The sequence below is a fragment of the Hirundo rustica genome, chromosome 2 (assembly GCF_015227805.2).
Source record: "Hirundo rustica isolate bHirRus1 chromosome 2, bHirRus1.pri.v3, whole genome shotgun sequence".
NCBI lineage: Eukaryota > Metazoa > Chordata > Aves > Passeriformes > Hirundinidae > Hirundo > Hirundo rustica.
In genome coordinates this window covers 28,136,822-28,156,863 of record NC_053451.1, presented here as the reverse complement: position 1 = coordinate 28,156,863, position 20,042 = coordinate 28,136,822, and the positions used below count along the sequence as shown (strand labels likewise).

General features: G+C 42.9%; 1 protein-coding gene across 3 annotated transcripts in view; it reads right to left on the bottom strand.

Moving 5' to 3' along the window:
- The window catches only part of CASR (calcium sensing receptor), a 75,365-nt gene that overhangs the window by 25,475 nt on the left and 29,848 nt on the right, over nucleotides 1-20,042 (bottom strand). For all 3 annotated transcript variants that reach the window (XM_040057103.2, XM_040057102.2, XM_058419491.1), the window contains exons 2-4: nucleotides 17,517-17,954; nucleotides 9,081-9,387; nucleotides 5,387-6,268 (exon numbers count right to left, since the gene is read on the bottom strand). In XM_040057103.2, the coding sequence (XP_039913037.1) occupies nucleotides 5,387-6,268; nucleotides 9,081-9,387; nucleotides 17,517-17,701 (1,374 nt within the window). In that variant the 5' untranslated portion in view covers nucleotides 17,702-17,954. The remainder of the gene's footprint in view (nucleotides 1-5,386; nucleotides 6,269-9,080; nucleotides 9,388-17,516; nucleotides 17,955-20,042) is intronic.

The following is a 20,042-nucleotide window of genomic DNA, read 5'->3' as shown; positions in this document are numbered from 1 at the left end:
TTGGTACAGAGAGACATTATATGAGCATTTAATGGAGCCTTCCCTAGAATTCCCACTGTAGGCTGAAAACCTGACTTTTCATCAACTGACAGAAGTACTCCATAAATGAGCTTCATAAATATAAAAAAGTTCTTTTCAAATACAGCTTTTGTTGTAAAGCAGCACATAAATGACTGTATTAAAAGTGACTTTTATGAAAAATTCATTGTGTTTGGGGGCAGACAAGAATACTGTGGGTTTGGTCATCAGGCAGTGTGTACTACTCCAATTCAGAAGAATCTCAGCCATTCTTTACTTGGTTATTAATAACCATAACTCCTTTGTTGTATTTGCTGCATGCAGTTCATTTACCCTTCTTCTAGCAGCCTTGTCAGGGCAATAGTTTCCCAGCGCAGTTTTTCTGCTGGTGAGTCCAGTTAAGTCTTTCTCCTTTTAGATGTAGAGACATCTAAATAATCTTCCATCTATTGTCCACTTAGTTGATGCTCTCAGCTGATGTCAAGTTGTTATCTTCAAACTGATGAATAAGGAATTGTCTGTTATTGTCCTGGTGGGGAAATAGCTGTGTTTCCTCTATTGACCCCCATATTTCCGTGTGTGGCTCAAGTTGTGTCCCTCTCAGTTCTGTCTCCCACAACAATGGCACACCCCTTGCCTTCTGTTCACAACAAATACATCTCCAGTGCATTTGTAATGCAAAGTAGGCAAGGTTTTGCAGTTGCCTGACGTTCAACACTTTCCTCTGTTTTCCTTGTGATTCTTCCCGAATGACTAATTTTTCCCCAGCCATAGCTGATACTGTTTAACTGATACTGTTTAACTCAGTATAACACAAATCAGCTGGTTTTGATTTGTTCAGACAGGCTTCTGCTTTAATAGACACAGAAATTGATTAAATAAGCCATTTGGCTCAAAGGTCAATGTCATCTAAAGCATTATTTACTTCTTTAAAGCCTTGCACTATCAATTTCCAGCCAGGCAGACAAGGCTAATTGTAAAGCTGGAGAAGGCGCCAATCCATTTTTGCCTCTTTGCAACGCTCATCACCAGCACTGAGGAAGGAACTGTTGGCTGGGAGGTGCACAAGTGTAATAAAAGATTTTAGGTGTTGCTAGGTGAAGCCAATTTGTATTTGTTTTTATTTTGTAGAACAGCATATGGCAGCTTTTCACTGAGTCTGAGGTCAGGCAGATTTCCAGGCATAGAATAGTACAGACAAGCATGTCTCTAACCTGAGAATGATTAGCACAACACGTTTTTCAGCCCTTGCACTGTGCTTTGCCTTAGTGCCTAGAAGAGCTTGTATTTTTCACTCATGCCAAAGTTCAAAGCCTCCAGTGTAACAGGAACCTGCAAATTGTCTGGGAGTCAACCCAAAGATGCTCTGCTCAGTGACACTGTAACTGCACACCTTTGCCTTCTAAGATCCTTTGGGAGCCTGTCTTCCCCATTTAATCACAATGTTTTTACTGCAAGACACAAAGAGAGGTCCAGCAGCTGCTCATCAAGAATCCAAATGAATGGGCAGAAACTGAGTGACCTCAGTCCAAAGAAAAGACAGGTCTTTCATTTTCTCACACAGAAATAATTTGAAGCAGGAAATACTTGCTCTGAAGGACAGTTTAGGATTCCCTGTTGGTTTTCTCCCTATTTTTTTGCAGGACCACACAGTGTTTGTCGTCAGAGGGAGACACCAGAGAGGCTCCTGTAAATGCTCAGAGGGGAACTGAAGAAGGAACAGATGGACTTTTTTCCTAGAAGTGACCACAGAAATAGCCTCATGAGCTATTTGACTAAGAAAATGAAGGAACCTGAGGGACTTGAGAAATCTTATCAGGGAAGATACTAAGAAAAAAGGGCTTCAAAACCAGACTGTTAAAGCAGTTATGGAGAAACAGGCCAAAAATGGAGGGAATTTTGACAAAGAGGCAGCATCAGCACAGCAGTTCTCGGCCTATATCCCACCTCTTGCCCTAAATTCCCACTTCCATTCTGTAGCTTATGGGAGAGCCTGTGTTTGGGGTAGACAAGTCCATGAACCAGAACAACACACAGAATTATCTCTACTTGATACGCTCTCCTAAAAAGTCACAACTCCCCAGCAGAAGAGAGTGGTCTTCTGACAGCCAGAGGTACTGGAAACATTTAGGAGGATTTTTTTTCCTGTGGTACCCTTTGCACTCATGCACTTTAGTTCTTAATGCTTGTTTGTAAAATTTTGTCCTGCCCCAAAGAGACAGAATTTATACATTTTGTTCGGGATTGCCCTGCACCTTTTTGTTACCTGAACAAAACTGTGCAAAAATAAGTAATTGATCTGATCGTGTTCAATATTGTGCAGGACACAACAACAGCACATGCAGACAACGCTGTCTGCCCTTAGTAGGCATCTTGCAAAAGTGTGCACCTCGATTATCTTCTGCCTTGCAGCAGCGTAGATTCTTAAAACAAGACAGCTCAGATCACTCAGAACAAGGGCAGCACAGACATCCTAATAAAATCAGCAATTTTCTGCAGTGCCAGCTGCCCCATTTTCAGATAAAGGATTCTGAATTCCCTGGCCAGCTCTGTATGTGGAATGAATGGCACAGGTTCCTCTGGGCACAGCCTGGAAGTTGTCCTGCCTGCTCACGACCTCTGCCTGTGCCTCCATCTCTGCACATGCTGGGCAGCCTGACAGCTTGGGCTGGCCACTCCCATCTCCACTGGGAATGCCCATAGCCAGCTTCAGAGACACTGGTAAAACGAAAGGAAGCAAGACTGGGTTTATGGGCAGGATCTGTCACAGATCACTGACCCAGGTGGAGAAAATGAGCCAATGGTTTCTTAAAGAAGTAGCTATAAATGAGTATAGCTAGCAGTTAGTAGTATTTGATATTTCACCTTAGGAGACAAAACTCCTGTGCTCCCCATGCTGAAACACACCTAGAGCCTTCTTAAACTACAGATGGTAAATTGTTAATAGGAGACCTTTTGTCAGTTTAACCAACTCACAGTGATTTGTGCTAGGCTGTCCATTTCAAGTGAACTGATCACTGGGGTAAAAATCCTGGGTTTATATATGAACCTGCACAAGTACTGCAAACGATACAGAACACATCCCCCAGAAGATCTGTATTATAAGTACATAAAATTAGCAATTAACAAACAACAATAAAAACCCTCATACGTGTTAATAGAATAACGCCATTGAAAGACAATGTAATTAAATTGTTCCTAATTAAATTGTGGAATGTATCATTTTTGCTCCCCAGCCACCGACCCTGCTGTCAAGGGCTGCTCCAGACAGGAGCTCAGGCTAATGGAGCCACAAGTTCAGCAGGTTCACCTTATCTGTACCACACAGCACCTGGCCAGTAATTGCACACACTGTGAGCAGCTGCCCTCCAGTCACAGGTATGGGGGCCTCCTAACACTGTCCTTGACCTTTTAGGTCACTTCCCATCAATAAAAACATGACTGTGAGAAAGGGAGCAGGCACTGAACACTGGCAGAAGTACCACTGCAAATGAGATTGACTTTACTTAGAAAGATTTTCTTCTGTGCAGTTGTCAGAAAACCACTGTGTAAATGCTGGATGCTGCATGTTTGTGAAGTGAACTCATTACTCCCAGGGCTGAGGAAAGCTTCCTGAATGCAATGAGGTGCAATACCTGGTATGAAGTAGGTGTGCACACTAATTTGGCATTTACCTGCGATTCATGTGTTTGATTTTGAAACAAAGTGAAAAAATTGCACAAGTGGGCTTGAAAGCCACCGTGTGATGGTGGTCATTATAAGTATAGCCTGTTCCTTGGTAGCTCTCATTGTTCCTGCCCAGTGGGGTTATTCTCTACATACTCCTTGATGCCAACTCCCTCCTCTCAGGCAGGTATGTATATCCAAATGCCTAGATCAGCAGGATGCTTTACATTTTGGTGTGTATATCCTTCAGCACCTGACAAACAACACAGAATGAGAGGTCATTCTTCCCAACCATGGAATCTTCAACAAACACATTATTTTACTTAGCAATGGCATTGAATATCCAGCTTTACTTTCCAAGCTGACAAGGCATAAAGGAATGAATTAAACTACATTTATTCTGGGTCATTTTTACTGACAACAATGAAAGCTAAATCTGCCTGCGACTTGCCCATTTCTGCCAGTACTTTCCTGAAGAGTGGAATAGCTTTGAAAGACAGATGCTTTGGAGACAGCCAGCAATTGCAGGATTCCTCTAAATCAGGGTCAAACTTTGCACTCATCAACTCCGAGGAAAGTAGTTTTGATAAACCTATTCAGGCACCTAGAGCAGTGCAAGTTTCCCACAAATGCCAAGACAAAGCCCTTTACTTTGATCTGACTGATGTTTTTGAGTCAACAGTGACTAGACAGGAATGAAACTGCAGTTCCCATACGTGAATGTGACCTGATAGCTGCAGTTTGTGGCAAGGACAGCCTTTGTTTTGGTTAGACTGTCCCAAAGAGAGGAAAACACCCATGCAAACGGGGAGGTGATCCTCCATTTATTTGCCTGTGTTGCTCTGATTTCAGGCATGCTTGGGCTCAAGCATTTTGTGACAGCAGAATGAGGCAGACAGAATCTGCTACATATTTGACATATCATCATTTGATAGTCCATGCTGATTGTGTTAAGAATGCAGTAGATATTAAAACCACAAAGTGAATACCGCATTGGATAGCATGATCAAACACATGGTAAGGTAGAGAGTATTCATAAAGGATCAGAAGACAAAATGCCAGAATGTGATCCAAGTGCCGGTGGGCAGAATGCATTGAACGAATGGGTATATAAGTCATTAGTATAATTTCATCAGTTCACAAATAGCACTGCCAAATCAAAGCAGCTATCTATTTTCTGCCCAAGAGCCACACATTATTTTCCTTCATTACTCAATCTTCTTTAGTTTGATCCTATATAAGCTTAAAACTGTGAGGAAAAAAATACAGCCTGTATGGAAAATTGCTGTGGGATTGCAACAGATATAAAGCTTGCCAAAGAAAATGAACTCTAAAAACTGTTTTCTTTGTTTATGCATTCTACCCAGGCCCTCTTGTTTATGTAAGGCTCGATATATGATCAAGTTACCTTGCGTCAGCCAGGCTGTGGTAATTGTCTGTGCGTGCACTTTTGGCCCGCAGCAAATGCAAGAAAATTTAACCTGGTTTAAGCCCCTTTCAGTGCAGGCCTAGCCCAACTTAACTTGCATTCCCTGTGGGGTAGGAGCACGCACCTACTTCAGACACAGTCACACACTGCATCCCAGGAGCCTTACGCTGTGTCTGAGACCCAGGATTATGAAAGGCACCCTAAAGGGCATTTGGGACAGCTTGTCTTTCCTTCTGCAGGTGTATAGCACAGGCACACAAATGAAGAGCTTACCTGCCATGCTTCCACCTTCTTTATGTCTGCACAGGAGCCGTTGGTGAAGAGCCCCTTCCCAGGGGTACAGGTATAAATATCCTGCAAGGCGTGGGCGATGGAATACACAGCCAAATACACATTATAGGATATCCGCAAGTGCGTGTAGTCCATGTACGGTGTCTCCACACTAGTGATGTTCTCATCCCCTGTGCATGGAGGTCGGAAGGCAGACGTTCCATTTCCAGCTCCCAGCCCCTCGTCATGGCCCTTGTGGAAGGAAGCTGAAGCAGGAGAATTTTTGGACCCATCAGGGAGATAGCAGTTAAATGTCTCCTCCCAAAACTCCTTGGCAAAGCCGTTGTTGGTGGACTTCTTGGGATGCACCTTCTGCAGGAACTCACGAAAGCCTGGGATCTGTCCTGCCTTCAGTGCAAACCCGATGGTGCTGCCGATGACACGGAAGAACTCTGGCATGGCTATTAGGGAAGAGCTGGCCCAGGCCTCGCTTGCCAGCCAGATCTTGCCAGTGATGTTTCTCCTGACAATCTCTTTGATGAGAGGCTCCAGATCTGGGCCACTGGAAAAAACAACAATCACTCTTGCTGTGGAGTTCTGGATGACCTCTACCACCTGCTGGATCTCCTCTTCGTCTGAGTACTGGGAGATGAGCTCACTAAAATCAATGCAGATATCTCTCTCCTCCGCCTCTTCCCGAAATTTTTCAATCCCTGGCCGGCCATAGTCATCATCAGCTGCGATTGTTCCCACCCAGTTCCAGCGAAAGTACTCGATGATGTCTGCCATGGCTGTGGCCTGATGCTCGTCGTTGGGGATTGTGCGCAGGAAGGACTTGAACTGGTTCTTATTGCTCAGGAGACGACTGGATGAGGCATAGCTGACCTGTCAGAGCACAGCAAACAAGCAAAACACACCATAAAGTGAAATGCCTGAAATAAATTGCCTGGAATTACCGGGCATCACTGTCAGCCTGGGAACCACATTTTCTTAGCCTGTGTTTGCAGGTGATTCACTCTGAGGGCCTGCACGTTCTACTACCTGTGCCAGTTCGACAGAGGCACTCATACAGGAGCAGCTGCTTGGACCTGAGAGGCTGGAGCAGCTTGTGCCCACCTGCAAGGCCAAGGATCCGAGGGAGAGAGAAATGGACACTAGATTGGAGGAATGGCAAAGATTCCTGTCAAATCCATAAATAAAAAGAATGTGCCATCTAGATAAATGAGGGCAATGCACTGAATTAAGACAGAACATAAGCTTTCTCTGTCCTGAACCAGACATGAGACCGCAGGGTGGTATTGCCATTCCAAAGCTACTCTGTCTTTCTCTCCTTGCCTTTGACATCCATCCCCATCCTTAAAAAGGCTCCATCAGACACCGTGTGCCTTTTATATACAATCCCTGTCAATTGACAATAAGAAGAATGTGATGTATATCAGCCTCCTTGATCCTGCAGAGTGTTATGGTAATGCTGCTCTAGCAGTGTTTCCTGATTGTTGGCCAGAATCAGCAAAGAAGTCAGTGGGCAGCCCATGCTTCATAAGCCACCATGTTTTATGGTTAAAATTGGATTTTATCTCCTTTTCTAAAACAACCAAGAAATATTTTATTTTCCTAATCAGAGCAAGTGCCACATGCTCTTAAGATATAATTTGAATTATCTACAAGTAGGAAGAAAACCATAAACCCCAGATAAGAACAGCTTAAAGATCTGAAGAACTTCTAAAACACATTTTGAGATTGATATCTGAATTCTTTATGACCAACTCTCATTTGAAAAAGTCTTCTATAAACACTTCATTTTGTACAAAGTGGAAATTTACAGAAAACCTTATCTTCTCCTTAAACCCTGTTATTTAATGTTTCTGCAAGAGGAAAGAAAAGGAGGTCTTGTAGTGTAGTTTCAAGGGCCACAGGAGTAAATCCTCCTTTCACAGAGCTGCACTTTTCCCTGGACAGGCTCTTGCCCAGTGCTACTCTTGCCCCCATGAATCTTTTGCTAGGAGGTACAGGGAATGTGTCCCACTGCCACAAGTGCTGTAAGGGGACACAGGGGTGAGGTACTGAGAAACAGAACGGAAGTTGTAACATTTTCAGTGTCTACGTCAACAGAATGAGTAATGAGCCGTACATTAATTCTAAAATACATCTCCAACTCTTACTGAAATGCAGGGCCAAATAAGCCTGGATTTGCTAATGGCCTTGCTATAAATGGCTGTGACAATTCTACCCAACATCTGCCAGTCTAAAAGCCTGCTTTCTGTTGTCATGCTTCAATCACCTGGCTGAGGCTTTGTTCCAGAACTGAACCTCCTGACATCTACCCTTTTCTGCAGCCTCTAGATAAGGCCACTGCCTCATAGGACAAATGTCATTCTCTGTTTAAAGAGAAAGTCTGAGAACTGCAAACATCTCTTAAGTTCAGTTGAACTCATCAACCCTTCTCAGCTGCCCTCATTCACCTGGTGATGTGATGGTAAATCAACAGTGCCCCATAAGATGTCATCAGGGTGTTAATTACACACCAGCTTCCAATGCCACTCCGGGCAATACCCAGAGAGCACAGCTTAAACTGTTCTTGCTCTGCTCAGAGACCAAATGTCCAGTTTTTCAGATTCCTGCAAAGGAGTCAGAGTGATAAGACTCAACAGACAAGATATATTACTGTGCACAGGGCAATCAAGAATCCTTCCTTCCTGATTCCTGGTGCAGATGGGAATTGGAGCCGTGGCTGAAGCAAAGATGCATTTCTCAGGACAGACTGAGAGCACATTCTGACACAATCTTGTAATAAGGGCTCTTGTGAGCTCTGGCACCTCTATTAATTTTGGAAGAGGGATTGGAAGTGTTAGGCTGTACAAGGTAACACTTAAATGGATAAGATGAAGCACTTTTTCCAAAGCTGATTTCACTGTAGAAATCTAAAATCAAGAGCAACAACATTATGCTGGCCTTGTACTTTGCTTAAGGTCTTGGCAGATCAACAAGCCTCTTAAGCAAAAGGATGAGACCATGGATGCTGGCACTGGCTCCAGCAGAGTCAGAATGCAGCTCGAAGAACACTGCGACGCAGGAATTGGCACAACCACATCACCACACAGATGACCACAGGACAAGGGGCATATCTACGTGATTTCACAAATGTTTTGGATGCCCTAGGGCAAAAGAAAGGCAGGTCAGGTCAGAAGAAACCTCCACAGCATCTGATTAACATAAGCAACGATTTTATAGGTCACCTACTTGAATGTCAGAGATACTGAGAGACCTAAAGACCAGCTAGCAATGATGAAGCTCTGCCTTAAATGGGCTATGTGGGACCTGGACCAGACCAGAGAGTCACTATTGGGAAGTAACAACACAACTAAGGTGTCAGGGCTGGCAACTGTCATTGACTGACCTAAAATACCTGTATTCCCAGACTAAACCACTCTAGAGGACTACAGTCCTCCCAGACTAGGCTGCTGTTGGGCCAAATGTTGTTATGGCTGCTCAGTAACATTTGCATTTGGGGACTACAAAAGTGCTAGCAAGACACATTTCTATCACAACAATGACACCCAGCCCCCTCCCACCCCCCATTTTATTGTTTCTCTCCTTAAAGTTCTATTTGAAGTAGCAAAGATTAATCAACGTCTGCTTAATCTCTGCAGAGTAGAGAAGCAGACCACTCCCGTGACCTAAACAAATGAGACCATACCTGAGGTATGTAAAAGAGTCCCAGCAGATTGGCCACAGCAGTGGAGATGCCAGAGCCAGTCGCTCCCACCACTGCAATGGTGGAAGGGATATGTTCTGAGCAGTTACAGAATTCGTCCAGGTTCAGGGAGTCTATCTTGTTCTGGGCCACAAAACTCAGTGTGGCTTCCAGGGCTTTCGAGACTGTATTGCAAGTGTCAAATATCCTGTATCCCAGGGTCATGTTGGGAAGGAGAGTTGGGCTACTGTTTATTTCTTCTATGGCAAAGATCATAGCCTGGAGCCAGCGGAAGCCTCGGAAATTATACCTGGGGGAACAAAAATAAAAACAAAATAGAGTGAGAAGGAGGAAAACAGAGGAGAGGACACTAGGAATGAGGCAAAGACAGAGCGAAAATTCCAGATACAAAAGGCAAAAGCAACTCATGCTATTTCTTGCATCCTACTAAATTTGGAAAGTTTTGCTTTTGTCTCTACTGGTTACAGATGAGCTGTGTTTATGTCACGAGGGTTAGTTCTGGCTTTCAACTTTTTGGTTTGGGCACTCACTCCCGGAGGCGAACTTTTCTAAGTCCCCTAAAATCTGGGAAAGTTGAAAGACAGCATATCTGGAGTTATGACTCCGACCTGTCCCTTGCAATCAGGACCCTAAACTTGATCTCATGATCCCTGAGGAAATGGATGTTGTGATCCTCTGACTGAAAGCTACACCTACCAGGTTTGCTTCCAGGCTCCTCTGACATGTTTCTGAATGCAGATGGCAGTGTCTGCTAAGCCTGTGCTGGTGCTGCCTGGGATTTGGGCTCGGGAATACTCCCGGAATGTGTCAGCTCCTCTTGGCTTTGGGCAGGCAGAGCAGGCTAAGCCACAGCACTGGCATGCTGCTGGATGCAGAGGTGCCCAGGAGCTCTGCTCAGGGAAATTCAGCCTCACATGACACCCTTCACTTGTGAGAGAGAGCGCAGTCAGACTGTTCATACCAGAGAACTGAGACATGCTATAAATAGAAGTCCTAGTGCAAACTGATAACTTGTTATTTAGATACTTCAGTGCCTTCCCTGAAGGAATAACTTTTCTCATTATTATGGTTCTCTCATACATTTGCTTTAGACATGAACTCAGAAGATGCCCTCAGAGGTGGCTTGTGAAACTGAAACTGTTTTTTGAAGCCTCTTCTTTAAGATGGAGAAGCTGAGTTTAGCTGAGGTGGAGCTGCAGATTGGTGGCAGCTGTCCTGCATGGAGCTGGGAGTCCCTGTTTATGGCATCAGTAGCCTGGCAGTGGAAGGAGCTGAAGCAGGATGATTGCTTATCCAAAAAGGAGAGAAAGATCTTTGTGGAAAGCAGCAGCAAGAAAGTACCTTTGATACATATTATTTGGAAGTTTTACTGTGTTTTTTCCTATGAAATCATCCTGGCAACCAGTTGTGTACCTTGAGGCTGCTGCGTTCTAGGGCAATGCAGCTGGAATGGCAGAATCTTTCATCAGCTCAAACCTGCCCTTCTTTGGAATGCACTATGGGTCAGGACACCAGTTAGTTTGCAGTTTTGTGTTGAGTTGCAGGTCAAAACAGGAAAGTGTCAATGCTGTTATGCTTGAGATCCACTGGGAAAAGTGATGGGCCCCGAAACTGGAAAAGCCTGGAGAAATAGCCTGCCCAAGAACAGATTCTACATGAAATGGTAAATTGTAGGTTTCACATGAGTTACATTTTGAAATGTTTAGAGAAATGTTTCCATTACTGAGGTGAAGATTTCTAAAGACAAGCTTCATGAAATCTTTCAGTCTCTGAGATATATGACCTGAACATTTTTAATTGCTGGATTAAATTAATTGCCTCCAAAGTTGATGTTAGCTATGTCTGACTTTTTCAAAGCTGAATGAACAAAGCCACATTACTTCCATTCCAGGAGTTTTATCTGATTCATGTGGGGTCAGAATTTCTAAAGATATCACATCTAAGGTTTATCTTTAAGTCTTAAAAACTTCATTAATTCAACTTGACTTCACCTCTCCAGACATCTTTGGCCAAATTCCAAATGAGGTTCAGCTCTGAGATTATACCTCAAAGCCCAGAGAGCACAATTTCAATACAGATCTCTTCAGGTCAAAAAGATGGAGTCCTTAGTTATAACTCATTACCAAAGGGACAGTTAGATTTATTAAGATTAGAGTTTAGAAGCACGGGAATGTGGGTTACTGATAGAAGTAATTTGGTCATTTAGGATATTTTTTGCTCTAGTTCCAAACCATTAAGGAATGAGATGCAATGAGAGAGCTCTGAAATAAAAGGGCAAGGCTCAGAGGGATCGAGTCAGTGAGTGCTGTGTACAGAAAGAAGACATGTTGGGCACACCGTGTTGCCTCACGTGGTAAGTAATTCAATGGGAAAATAAATGGATACAAGGAAGGGATAAATGGAAACAATAAAGGGTTTTGTGACACTTCTCTTTAAAAAGCTACACGTGTTCACAGATATTTTTAATATGACTAGGATTTGAAGCAAGGAGCCATATTCAGGCCCCTCGTGTAAAAGAGAAAAATCTCATTGCATTTTCTATATTTAAAGGGAAGGCTACTGAGAACCTGGGAAGTTCAAAGGTACCACTATACTACTGGGAAAAGCTTCACACATTTGAGTATATGTAAAAGCAAATTTAAGTCTGCTCACTTTGAATTATACAGGTGAAGTACAACACTTTTTTTTTTTTTGTTGCCTGCTTGAAAGGAATTTGGCTTTATTTTTTTTAAAATGCCACAAGGTGGTATCTTCAGATGGTATCTTTGGAAGGAGTGAATTGGATCATCTTGCCCTTCACTTTAAAGAGATATTTGGCATTTAATTCAGTAAATGCAGACTAAGGCCCACGATACACAATTGTTTTTGTTTTCCTTTCTGACGCACTCCTGATTAGTGTATGTTTACAGTATACAGCCTCTAGTTCAGGTACTCGCATTTGGAATAATTTTATTTTGGAGGGAAAGGAGAGTAGGGACTGTTTTCTGGGACCTAGACTCCAAAATATCTTTGAAATGCTTTCAAAAATTTACCTTAAACTAATCTAGGCAAGAGACCTGCAGTTCTCTTCACTTGCACCTCTGCTGACAGCAATATCAGCAGCACAGGAGGAGAGGATCAGATGGGATGAAGACAGCACTCCTCACTCTGTGTTCTTTAACACCTGATAGATCTTCAGGCAAGCTGTCTTTCTGTCATCTGATACAGCGTTGTATCGGTTCCGTAACAGATGTGGCCAGACAAAGTCAGTGCTGATAAACTTCTCTAAATGAAGCAAGATCCTTCCAATTTCTATGAATGGATATTCTGTGGACAATTTCTCTCACACTGTACTGTAAGATCCCAGCAAGGGGCTGCAGATAGGTTCCTTTTGGCTTGGTGTGTACATGAGGGATTGCTAAGAGCAGCCTTTGAACCTGGCAGTAGGTCTCACTGATGCAGCTGACCTCCTGTGCTGTGCTGCTGCTGTCATTAACATGATCAGTCACTGGAATGCTCTGTCAACCATGCAGAAATTTGACTGGTAATTTCCATAAAGAAACCATACAGAACTACCAGAAGCAAGCTTTCATTAGATTTTCAGAATATTTAAATAGCCACTGGTATTTTCTTGATTGAAAAGAAGCAGCCTCCAAAGCTCATTTTCTGCCATATTACTTTACAGGTATGTTCACATAGTCTTGCATTTTGTGAGATGCGGTGCTATGAAAAGTGGCCATTAAGCTCTAAATGAGAGTTTAATGTAAATAATTCAGAGCCTGCAGGTGTAGAGGGGAAATTTTATTTACACTCCTTCCTTAAACGTTTCCTTTCTGATACTTGTTCTCCCACCTCTCAGAGCATTCAACCCATCGATCTTTTTATTCCCAAGGAAGAGCACAAACTGGGAGAGAGAAATTGGAAATGATACCTTGCTGTAACTGTCACCTCTGCAGAGGACAGGTGTGCAGCAGACCAGTTTGTTACAAACTAAACACGTCTGTCAAAGGGTGCTCAGGATGGCTTAAATGTCCCAGTCAATGTTTCAAAGCAAGGCTAAGCAAATTGAGGGACACAAGCTGTCTGCATGGTTTCAGCTCCCCATAGCTCCATGCCCTGTTTGTTTGAGTGGTTTGGTTTTAACCGCTCTTACTGTCTGGATCCAGCAGGGAAATTGGTCCTGATCCTTGCTAGTCTCCATAAAGAAATAATTCACAGCCTCATGTGTATTCATGACCTTCATTTATCACACTTGCAAGGTACTAAGCAATCGAATATGAAGCAAAAAAAAAGGAGAAAGTGATGTGAAAGCTCCAAATACAGCTTTCATTTACCCACCTGTATCTGACAGGTACTTAGAAATGGTGGCAAAGCCTGCATACACCCTTCGATCACGCCAGCACTCCTCTTTCTCTAGTGGTTGCATAGACATACTAATTTCTCTCTCCCCTCCAGATTTCCAGTACATTAATTGCATGTTATTGCTGCTACTACCACTGTTATTTCTAAGCTATGCAAGGGGGAGACCCTTCAGTCATTTGTTGGATTCCTGCAGTCACAGGTATAATGAGTTGCTTACCACTTTTACAATCAAGGACTGTGGGTGAGGGGAATTATGCAGAACAAAGAAAGTCAAAACTTAAAAAATTACAATTCAGAAGGCAAATGGAAGAGGGAGAAAATGACATAATTACATCTTACGGAAGAAATTCCAAATATCTTGTTATACATTCAGGTCTGCAATGGGATTTGCAAATACATTGGCAAGGGCTAGAATTAAAATTCTGTTCTCTCAGGTGGACGGAGAAACTCTGTGAGCTAAAGCATCCTGGAGCCTTGCTCTGTGAAATCTTGCACTATGATGTGGGGACAATGTCTCACCACGGTTTCACAGCTTGAAAGCTTTGTGTCAGTGTGGGACCTCGGCTAGACTGATGATCACTATACAGGAAAACTGCTCATCTCCCTGAAATCAAGAAGAGGCAGAGAAATCAGGTTATGAATAGGCCTCTGGGGGTGCTGACAGGGAATGGAATGGGGGTCATGGCTTTCTTGTGCTGTGCTCAATCTCTGCCTCCACTGCACACATCAGATATGCACCAGCAAATGTTATAGAGAAAGTTGCTGCAGCAGCACCTGAGGCATACAAAGACAGGAGGTGTACTTATATCAAATGAAGGATCCTTGAATGCTGAAACAGCGAACAGGAAGCAAAACTACTCTCAATGTGTGCATTCCTATCTGAACTTTAGTCCGGCAAAATCATGGGTACGTTTTCACTTCGGACTCTATGATTCAGCGTTTAGAGCACAAGGATGCATTTTCCATACAACAGCACAAAAAGAATGGGGAACAGATTGTTACTGTTCCCTCTTCCTTTCACTGCTGAGTTATGTATATAGTTTCTAAATAACCATATGCCAGGTATGCACAGTAGGTTCAGGCCAGTATGTTTGCCAAGCTGGAGAGAAAAGTGCTAATCAACGAGAGCATGAAGAACATAAAAACTGAGAAAGTGGAGAGAAAACTGTCCATTTTGAGGAGCCCCAGCTGTCCTATCCATTGGAAAGCCCAGTTTGGGAGCATAGGTATAGCGCTGAACACAGCTAGATGTCCAAACAGCACTGATCAGGTTGAATAGTCCTGAAAAGAGAGGAAAACCATGTTGTCTTAAGTTGTTTGATTCTGAACCCTAAAACAGACCACCTTCAGGGTTTCCATGGGATCCCTAAGACTTGTCATGGAGCTTTTCATATGGCCTGATGACTTGCTGCTGCAAGAGAGTGTGAGGAGAGAGAGAGGATGCTCATTATCCCAGAGTGACCTGGGTCTAATTTTCTTATGTGATATGAGACACATTTTTCTACGCTGTGAAGAGATTAAAAACTGTATGCAGCCATCTGAAAATGGGCCAGGTATAAAACTTATTAGCCTCAGCTTTGAAAAGATACAGCAGTGCTGGAGAAGGCTCAGAGAAGGGCAACAAAGGCAGGTAAAGGTATGGGACAGATTTAGCACCTTTGGTTTGACCATGTACAGTCACATTTGTGCTTCCCTATGGATTTCTATCTAATTTGCTGATCTATGGATTTCCCACCCTACAGAAGTTTATGACACTACAAGATCTGGGAGATATACTTTGTGAAGAAACTAGGATGTGTGTGTGTGTGTGTGTGTGTGTGTGTGTGTATTTTCTCAAAAAAATATAAGTTTGATAATTCCAGACCAATCAGTTGCCTGGAACTTAGGAAACTCACATGTGATAATTTAAGATTTTAGCAAACAACTTGAAGAATGTAGTGGACTCCTCGAGTCAGCATGCACAACCCTGTCACAGGCTAATGCCTGATCACAGGGTTCCAAAACCAAAAATGACCACCATGGTTGTGTTGAGAGATTTCTGTACAGCTCCAGCAGGAGGAATTTTACAACTTCAGTACTGCTTAAAATAGAAAATCCTTTCAGGAAAAAATATCTGCTCTCAATTTAACGTGTACCAATAAGAAGTAATACACACAAACACTCCCATCTATTTGTTACCTACATCAGTAAAACCTGATGACCAATCTCAAAAAGTCTTCTCAACCCAACCTCTTTTGAATTAACCATTTCCTGCAAATGGACATTTTTTGGTAAAGATGTGTGCAACGAAGCAACTTCCAGCTACTTCTGGTCCAATGACCCCCTTGTTCCTTTTGTAGTTTCTACTACGTCTGCAACTATGTCTCTGATCTTCATTCTTTCTCCAGTTGCATTATACTATCAACTCACAATTTATCCAACTTCCTGAAGGATATGTGCCACAAATGCCTGCTTCTGCAGACACTTTTTTTCTCCTTTGCACCTACATCTTCTAGGTGCAAGGGTAAGAAGAACAGGAATTTTATCCAGGCAAATTTCAGATGGAGGATACCTTTTAGCAGAGAGAATGCCACCCAGAAACATCTCCCATTGTGTCCTTGAAACAGCTAGTCTGGTTTTTCAGGATTTGCCTGGTGTTGGCAGTGCTACATCATTAATGTGCCTTTTGGCAACCACACACTCGTAGTACTTGTGGTGGAACATTTTCCAGCCGTCTCTTCCAATGATGTGACCATGTCAAGATAGGCACTGAGGCTGACCCAGAGTCGACAGAAATGAAAGCTGTTTAGTTTGCAAACATCTGCATTGTCTTGTCTGCCAGCTGGAGCAGGAGAAGAAGACAATAGAGCTGAAAACATCCATTCCTTTCCAGCATTCCATTTTAAAAAAAGTTGCATTTGGGAGAGAAAAAAACATGCTGAGAAGCTGGCAGAAATTCTTGCTCCGTGAAATAGACATTGCACATAAATTTAGTTCACAACCTTCCTGTGCACACACAGAAGAAGGTAAAATAATCCCTGCTTCTTGACACTTGTGTGCGCTCCCTATAACAGGTTCTGGGGATGATCTCATAACCTAGGTGGACGTGTCTTGCTCAGTGTCTCAGTGGGAAACCACACCTGAAATCTGTGAGAGTAACAGGAATGCTCTCGGCCATCCTTCATTGCCATTTGCAATGAAATTGTACTAGATCCCCAGCCTAGGATGAGAGGTCCAAATAATTCCAGATACGCAGTTCTTCACATATGATAACATGAGAAGTCCCATAGCACTGAACTGTTGTCCCATAACACTGAAGTCATGACAGAAATCCACACGAATTTCTTATATTTTGTTTATATGATGTTATAATTGCAATCAGTTTCTGTCACTTTCCCCTTGTTCTGTGTCTTATGTGCAGGCTTGTAATGTTAAAAATTCTTCACGTTTCATCACAAAAATGCCTACACTTAAATAATAAGAGGAATTGTTTTCATGTGCATTTCTCACTCCAAGGCTAACTCCCAAACACTCGAGACAAAACACAGATGTGTTGTTTACACAAAAGAGAAGAACTCTCGGTGAGGAAAGCCTGGGCTCAAGTTTGGGACTTCTACAAAGTCCTAAAGAGACATTTATGTGTCATTCACTGGGATTTTTCAAAACCTATCTCACCTTCACCTATTCACTTGTTTACTCAACTTAACAGTTTGTAAAAACTTAGATGACAGGCAGAACTGGACAAAAAATTGATTTCTAAATTATTTGGCCATGCATTACTTTAACTAAAGGGCACTATTGGTAATTTTTTGTCCTGCTAGGGGAGCTAATTTTCAGATACTATTCAAATGTTCCCTGTGAATGGCCAGACCAGTATATTAATGTTTTGGCAGCCTCAGGTAGTACAAAGATTACCCTCTTTTAGTGTCCAAATAGTGTTTATGTTACTGTTTCACATACACATTTTTTTTATCCATTATTTACATCATATCTTCCAATTGCAAGCATCAAATTACAGACCACATTTACACAATTTAAAGTCAAAAAATGTGAAAACTTGCCCACCAAAACTTTTTATTTTCCCTTTTACCAGCTTACCTTATACACTCCACTGATTCTGGCCTTGATTTTAGATCCTGGTCTTTAGCAGCCACTCCAAAATGAATGGGGAACAATCCTCCAAGAATAATGTCTCCCTTCTTCTGTGCCCGTTGGTTTGGCCCATAGGCAGAAGTGTTCCAGGTAAACAGCAAAAGAATCAAGCAGCAGCTATATGAAGTCATTGTTCCTCTTTTCACCAGGGGGTTATACAATACAAAATTGGAAAAGATGATGTAAGAAAGCAGATGTCAAAGCTTTTTCTTTCCTTAATACAGCACAGAGAGGATTTGAGGCACATGTCGGCAGGGAGATAAGCAACAAGGTGGGAGCCACAGTGCTGGTGTTTCTCCCTCTGTCTTCTCCATTGGAAAAAAACAATTCAGTTGCCCTTCTTCCTTCATAACTGAAGCATTATGGAGAGCCCATCTCTGAGAACTGCAAGAGAATTGAAAAGTGATTCCAGCTATACACCAGGACCCCACATTGCCATGATGGTTCTGCTTTGTCACGCCAAGCCCTCAATATGCCCCTGAAGCTGCCCCGACTCAACAACCCACCTGGGACATACCACAACCTTGGCAAAATCATCCTGGCACCCTGGTGACACAGCCACACCTCCTCAAACCATGTCAGATGCCTGATTTTCTGCCACATACCTAAGGTGGGTGCTTAATCTTCCTATGGTTCTGTGTGACTCTGGTCATAGCAGATGCTGTAAAACCTGTAATATGATCAGTGTCCATGAACAGAGCACACTGTGAGAACTGGGTGGGCAAGTGGGGAATAAGGAAGCATCAAACACAGTAAGAATCAAGCCTTTCTCTAAGGCAAATAACCATAATAATCTTTTGGTGTTGGTCCATCTCCTCCTGTCCATTGATCATTCTTAACCCTCTAACTTTGAACATATGCTTGCTAAAAATAAAACCAGGTCACCAGAAAGAGTTCTTTTGCATTAACAGGAAGAATGCATTCCAGGGAAGCCTTTGAAACCAAGGTACTTCTCCATAATGAATCATGAAGGCTTGAAAGGTTCGGCAATCATGCCACTGAAAGCTTAGCTACAGCAGCCTTTGAAGCCTGTTTCCTGGGGATGAAAAATACTGTAGCTTCTCCATGCTCAATACACTCTCCCTGCAGCACGTCTACAGGCCTCCCAAATGAAGAACTAACTTAATTATGGTGTATAAAAATGGCTACAGGAGAGGAGACAGCACAGAAAATTCACAATGAACAGCTCTTCAGGCTGTTTGAAACAGGTCTAAAAGCTAGTAGTAAGAACATGAAGTTAGTCAAATTTAGAGTGGAAGCTAGGCATACATTGCTAATCCTGAGGACAATGAATTTCTGAAGCAAGTCATCAAGAGTTTTTAAGTGCTGAGAACCTTTTTATGAGGCTGACTTATTATCACTAAATGCAGCTATATGGATTTGATCTTCACCTAGGTCGAACAAAGAGCTACTGCAGGGAAAAACTGTGATCGTGAGGCTTTTTCTGGTAGCCAGTCTGGATGATCATGCATGCTGTATGACCACCAAGCATTTGGAACTATTTAATACATTCTCAGTACAATGAAGGTTTGGATGCATTAGTCAGTGAGAGAGGAGAGACAAAGCTCCTGTTATCATGCCTCTGTGGTCACTGCACTTAGCTGGGCAGACACTGCAATTCTCTGGCAGGTCCACTCTAAACTATTTTTTGGCCCTGGCTTGAACAAGTGCATTTTTATTGGCAAGGGCAATCAAATCTTTGGCTAGGTATCAAGATATGTCTAGGTATTGGCATGTGGCCCCTTGACAGCTGGATGATAGAATTTTAACCAGAACCAGGATTAAGGAGGGGACAGAGCAATGCAAGGAGTGAGTGTCATGAAGTGTTTGGGTTTTGATCTTTTCTGGCAGATGGATGGTGGTTTTGGCTTCTTCAGTGCCCAACAGAATAAAGAACAAAACATTTCTCCATATTTCAGTTAGAGAAATATCATCTTTCTCCCATCACCTGTGGTTTCAGGAAAGATAGAAACACTAGGGAATTGGTGCTGATAGAGCATCCTGAGATGAGGACCAGCACAGGCAGGGCCAGCACTTTGAGGTGAGAGGTCTGAAGCAGGGTGAGTAATTTCTGAAGAGACACTGCAAAGACATGGGATGGTCTGACTAACGCTCTTTAGCTCAGCTCATCCCGTCCCCCTGCTCCCCCCGGGATGGCAGGGACCTGGGGGACTGCATGCTCCTACAGCTGCAGGAATGGTGTCCCTGGAGTCTGGGAAAGGAGCCATGTGTGGGACTCAACCAAGGTAGGATGGGGTCAGTGACTTCCCCATCTGCTGTGGGAAGACCACAGCTTGCTGATTTACTACTCAATTTTTCTGCCTTTACTTTAAGAAAGCTTTCTTTTGCTTTTGGGGTTATTCATTTATGAAAAAGGAAACTGTTTCCATCAGCAGCAGACAGACAATATAATTTAGTTTGCTGGGTTGCTGTGGAGGGGTTTGGGTTGATGCCACAGAATATTTAGGAACT